Source organism: Rhinopithecus bieti, unplaced genomic scaffold (assembly GCF_001698545.2).
Source record: "Rhinopithecus bieti isolate Rb0 unplaced genomic scaffold, ASM169854v2 scaffold_27781, whole genome shotgun sequence".
NCBI lineage: Eukaryota > Metazoa > Chordata > Mammalia > Primates > Cercopithecidae > Rhinopithecus > Rhinopithecus bieti.
The window spans coordinates 337,806-344,151 of NW_016812388.1; the positions used below are offsets into that span (position 1 = coordinate 337,806).

At 38.0% G+C, this 6,346-nt stretch overlaps 1 protein-coding gene across 1 annotated transcript in view; it reads left to right on the forward strand.

The window, feature by feature from the left end:
- USP8 (ubiquitin specific peptidase 8) overlaps positions 1-6,346 on the forward strand; it is an 84,637-nt gene that overhangs the window by 65,782 nt on the left and 12,509 nt on the right. The window contains 2 exon segments of the mRNA XM_017896203.1: positions 4,295-4,375; positions 4,722-4,984. Coding sequence (XP_017751692.1) covers positions 4,295-4,375; positions 4,722-4,984 — 344 coding nt within the window.

The following is a 6,346-nucleotide window of genomic DNA, read 5'->3' on the forward strand; positions in this document are numbered from 1 at the left end:
TTTATAAATACATTTCAGTGATTTTTTTTTTTTTTTTTTTTTTTAGTAATTTAGTGTTGTGAAACCATTAATACAATCCAATTTTAGAACATTGCCGTCACACCAAAGAGACCCCATGCCCAATTTAGTCTACCCTAAAGCCCAGGCAACCCTGAGTCTACTCTCTGTCTCCATAGATCTGTCTTCTCTGGGATATATATACAGTCTTCCCTTGGTATCTGTAGATGACTGGTTCCATGACCTCCCTCTCATACCAAAATCTGAGGATGCTCAAGTCCCCTACATAAAGTGGTATAGTGTTTGCATATAATCTATACACATCCTCCTATATACTTTAAATCATCTCTAGATTACATACCTAACAGTGTAAATGCTATGAAAATAGATCTTATACTGTATTTTTTAGGGAATAATAAAAGCCTGCACACATTCAGTACACCCAGAATTTTTTTTTCAAGTATTTTCAATCTGTGGATGGTTGAATTCACAGATGCAGAACCGACGAATACAGAGGACCGACTCCATATCCGATCTAAATCTGTGTGAATTTAACATGTTAAATTTTTGTTAAGTCATTCTGCTGTACTTTGCCATTAAAAAAATCTGAGACCAGCCTTGGCAACATAGCAAGACCCCTTTTCTCCACAGAAAGGGGAAAAAAGGGGCGGGGGGGGCGTGAGGGTATGGTTGCTCATGCCTGTAATTCCAGCACTTTGAGGGGCTGAGGCAGGTGGATCGCTTGAGCCCAGGAGTTCAAGACCAGCTTGGGCAACATGGCAAAACCCTGTCTCTAGAAAAAAATATAAAAAAGTAGCCAGGTTTGGTGGCACCTGCCTGTAGTCCCAGCTAGTTGAGAGGCTGAGGTGGGAGGATCACCTGATCCTGGGGAGGTCAAGGATACAGTGAACCGTGATCATGCTACTGCATTCCAACCAGGGCAACAAGGGTGAGAGCCTATCTCAAACAAAAGGGGGAAAAATGATATAAAATATATTAAGACTAGAATGACTGACAGAATTCACAATTTTCTTATTTTTGACTGCAATAGTTAAAGGGCCACAGCAACAACAAACACATTGATATACAAAAAAAAATTCATTAACTACAGAAGTCAAATAATTTATAGAATCTATTTGTTTAGATCTAAGATTAACTAAATATAACACATAACCCATTAAAAACATGTAAGAATGATACAATGGACTTTGGGGACTTGGGGACAAGGGATAAAAGACTACAAATAGGGTACATTGTATACTGCTCAGGTGATGGGTACACTGAAATCTCACAAATCACCACTAAAGAGCTTACTGTTGGCTGGGCACGGTGGCTCATGCCTGTAATCCCAACACTTTGGGAGGCCGAGGTGGGAGGATCATTTGAGGTCAGGAGTTTGAGACCAGCATGGCCAATATGATGAAACCCTGTCTCAACAAAAAGTAGCCAGGCATGGTGGCAGGCGCCTGTAGTCCCAGCTACTTGGGAGGCTGAGGCAAGAGAACCACTTGAACCCAGGAGACGGAGGTTGCAGTGAGCCGAGATCAGGCCACTGCACTCCAGCCTGGGTGACAGAGTGAGACTCGTTCTGGAAAAAAAATAAAAAAGAACTTACTAATGTAACCGAATATCACCTGTACCCCAATAACCTATTAAAAAATAAAAAATAAAAAGAACACACATTTTATTAAAATTCTTCTAAGAACCAAAAATAAAATTTCTTAAGATGTGTAAGCCTGACAAAGATTAAGAACTTAAGCCTTAGTCAAACAGCAGTGCTCCAAAAGTGAAACTCAAAGGAGCTGAAAATGAGTTAACAATAAGAGAAAATGAAGACATACACACACACACACACACACACACACACACACACACACACACACACACATATATGCCTTCTCTTCTTCTGACATCCTTCTGTTCCTTTTAAAGAGAAAGTAGGGATTAGATGACCGGAAGCACAAAGTGAAGACTAAAAAATAGAAAGTGAAAATTGAGGTTTACAGTTACTCCCACTGGTCCTGACATTTTAAGCAGGGCTTCACACCAGCTACAGCCCAGATCTTTGGCAACATTGAAAGGAAAGCAAAAGTTGTCTTTGTTGACCACCCACCATCTTGCCCCATCTCTGCCCTTCAGGAAGCAAGGGTACTCAATATATCTTCTGGCTGTCTTAAATCTCGTACTGTATAATCCACTCTACACTCATTCTGTGTAAAATGCCACAGACAACTAAGTATTGATTAAATAACATTTTAAAGTAATTCTCAGGTGTTAAGAAGGCTCAGCCTTCTCAAGATTTAATCATTGCTAAAACTTACTGTATTTGCTGAGCAACTGCTGTGTCTCTAGGACTGTGCTAAATGCTTGATGGCAGTGTTTCTGAAATCCAGAAGGTCATAATCAGTATAAGCCTAGGTGTAGTGGCACACATCTGCAGACCCAGCTACTTGCGAGAGTGAGGTAAGAGAATCATTTATGCCAAGGGTTCAAGAACAGCCTCGGCAATGTAGTGAAACCCCATCTCTGAAAATTTTTTAAATAAATGATATTTGCAAACATTTTCTCCCAATATGTGGCTTACCTTTTCATTTTCTTGATGGAGTTTCTTGAAGCACGAAAGTTTTGTGGAAGTCCATTCTGTCATATTTTCTCATGTGAATCGTACTCTTGGTATTGTATCAAAGGAACATTTTGTCTGACCCAAAGTCATAAGGTAATGAATATTTTCTCCTGTTTTCTTCTTAAGGTTTTAGTTTTAGTCCTTAGATCTATAATCCATTTCAAGTTAATTTTTATATACAGTGTGGTAAGGATCTAAATCCATCTTTTTGTATGTGGATATTTAGTTGTGCAATTTGCCTTCATTTTGACAGAATTTTTTTTCAGCACACAGATTCTATTTATTACATGTTTGTATTCAACAGAATTTGTCACAGGCAGGAGTACAGTAGCATGATCATACCTCACCTAAGCACCTGGGCTCAAGCTTTGACCGCTTGGGCTCAAGCGATCCTCCCACCTTGGCTTCCTGAGTAGCTAGGACCACAGGTGCATGCCACTAAGCCTGGCTTTTTTTTTTTTTTTTTTTTTTTTTTTTGGTGACGGAGTCTTGCTCTGCCACCCAGGCGGGAGTGTAGTGGCACACTCGGCTCAGTGCAACCTCCGCCTCCCACGTTCAAGCAATTCTCCTGCCTCAGTCTCCCTAGTATCTGGAATTACAGGTACATACCACCATGCCTGGCTAATTTTGGGTTGTTTTTTTTAGTAGAGATGGGGTTTCTACTCTCTTGTTGGCCAAGCTGGTCTCGAACTCCTGACCTCAGGTGATCCACCCGCCTTGGCCTCCCAAAGCGCTGGGATTACAGGCGTGAGCCACTGTGCCTGGCCAAACCTGGCTAATGTTTCAAAATTTTTTTGTAGAGACGGGTTCTCTCTATGTTGCCCAGGCTGATCTCAAAACTCCTGGGCTCAAGAGATCCTCCTGCCTTGGCCTCCCAAAGTGCTGGATTCCAGGTATGAGCCACCCTGTCTGGCTAGAATGTATATATTTTAAGACATGAAGAATATAAAAATAGAAATGGGTGGTTCATCAGGTGTTTTTGTTTTCTATTAATAATTTTTTAAAGGAAGTGGAAGTATCATTCAATTATATTGAGGTTGATGGCTCAATATATTGGTTTGTTTTTACTTATATAACATTTCATCAGTATTTTGTGGAATGAATGAATATAGAAGAAGAAATGTTAGCAGAGCAAGATGACTTTAGGTAGATTTAGAATAAGCCATGATAAAATTTTGTAGCCTTTCTTGTGAATATTCATTTGCTAGGATGCTATATCATCTATTCTCTACTTACACCTCTTAGCATACAGAGAAAGGGCACACTCAGTCCTGAAGAATACATTAGGTTTATATTTTATGTAATCGTTTACTGTGGAAAAATAAAAAAAATTTTGACTACCTTGAGATGCAAAATTAAAAAAAAAAAAAAAGTGGCCTTTCTTATTTGCTTGGATCTACTGTCTTCCTCCCCATGAACTACCACAGAAGGCCATCTACCTCCACCTCGCCACCTGCTCTCATTACAGGCTTAAGACATACTCCTCTACACCTTGGTAGAGTCATGTTTGGACTTTGAGAAAAGATAAATTTTTTTCATCTCTCAATCTGTCTTTTAAAATATGAAGGGCAGCCAAGGCAAGGTTTTTCGATTCTTTGGTACAAGTAGCTGAAGTTTTTATATGACAAAATTTAATTGAAAAATCAGATTTTTTTTTTTTTTTTTTTTAATTAGGCTCAACGAGAACCTTTGACAAGAGCACGAAGTGAAGAAATGGGAAGGATCGTACCAGGACTGCCTTCAGGCTGGGCCAAGGTAAAAGTCAGAATTAGCAATGAAATAGTCACTGCGTTCCTAAAAAATGTTTTTAAAATTTGTTTATTTTACATCTTCTGTAATGCAGAGTCAATTCCATTTCTCCATTATGAGATTTCTCAATACCCAACCTGAGATGCTGGCTACAATATATGAGCATTCTGGCATTTATCATTTAGAAATGGTGTATTACTTTAAAACCTTAATTTATTTTGAAGTTTATCACCATTTTATTCAAATTATTTTAATCCAGAAGTAAATTTAGCAGAATACTTTGGAGTAATTTGTTTATATAATGCTTATTTTTGTTTTTTGACCTGTTTCTGTTTTTTCTTTTCCATCTAAGTTTCTTGACCCAATCACTGGAACCTTTCGTTATTATCATTCACCCACCAACACTGTTCATATGTACCCACCGGAAATGGCTCCTTCATCTGCACCTCCTTCCACCCCTCCAACTCATAAAGCCAAGCCACAGATTCCTGCTGAGCGGGATAGGGAACCTTCCAAACTGAAGCGCTCCTACTCCTCCCCAGATATAACCCAGGCTATTCAGGAGGAAGAGAAAAGGAAGCCAACAGTAACTCCAACGGTTAATCGGGAAAACAAGTATGTGTATCTTAATTCCTAGAACTAAAATAATGTGCTGTATTTCAAAATTTCTACTCTGAATCTATCAGCATGTTAGTGTCAGGGAGTTGGAAATTTCTGTGGATGGCTATACCAGCCATTATTATTTACCACAGAATAAAACAAATGAATAGAGAAAATGTTGTTGGTTTTTCTCCCAAGTGCTCAGTTAATATCATACCAGAGAGGATTATTTTAAGTGTTAATGTAGATATAAAATCATTGTTATGTTTTACAGCCTCATGCCAGAGTACCTTCACATTTTTCATAGACCTCCTGTGGTCCCTGAATCTCCCTTTGAGGACCATAATTTTCAGGTTTATTGAGCTTGCCTTGTTGTAGCACTCAAGTTCCAAACTTTTTTTTCCCTTAGCCAATAATGTGAGTGAAGTTTTCCTACAGTATTAAAATAACAAGCACTTTAGTATATCAGCCTCTAATCCTTATTCTGTTCCTTTTTCCTTCATTGTATTTTTGCTATTCTGTTTACAAATAGTGACCAGTAGGTTAAGTTTCCCAAAATAGTGTTTTATTTAGCTATACTTCTGGCTTTGTCCCTTTTGGAATCCTCTTAGCTTATGACTGATAGGGCTATGAGGAGATGATTTTAAAGTCTGTGTACCACTTCTAATCTTTACTTTCTTGGGAGGAGGGGGGAAATAGGTGGAAGTATAAATAAATGGGTTTTTCCCCCATTTATTATACATTTGTATTTGCGAAGGAATTTTAATTAGGCTGTCTTTTAAGCCTCCTTAGTAACACATCCTAAGAAAGTTGAAATTTTTTCCTCCTGAGAACTTACCCTGCTAGGTATTCGAAGGAGCTTTTAAAAATTCTGTTAATCTTGTTATAGATTTTAGGGTTCATTATAATAACTAGTGAGATTTAATTTCTTCTTGAATCATCATTCTTAGTAAAGTGTGTTAATTTGATAGTGTTTTAAGGACTATCTTTTGCTGTTCATGTATTTATGTATATTGAACAGAAAAAGCACACGAGTACATGCACCTGAGTGCATGTAAAGAAGAGCTGATTGAAATATAGTTTAATCTGTCCTCAGTATTACTTTTAGGGGTGGAAGAACATTAAGGATTGATTAAAAAAGAAAAAGACCTATCAGTTAAGATTTTCCTTATGCTTCAGCACTTCTAGTAGTTCCACATATAAATAAAAAACACCTATTACAGAGGTCTAGAGGGCATTCTCTGCCCCAGCACTGTCCAGCAGATCTTTCTGTGGTGATAGAAATGTTCTGTCTGTACTGTCCACTATGGTTTGTGGCTACTTTGAAACGTGATTAGTGCAACTAAGGAATTTTTTTTTTTTTTTTTTTTTTTTTTT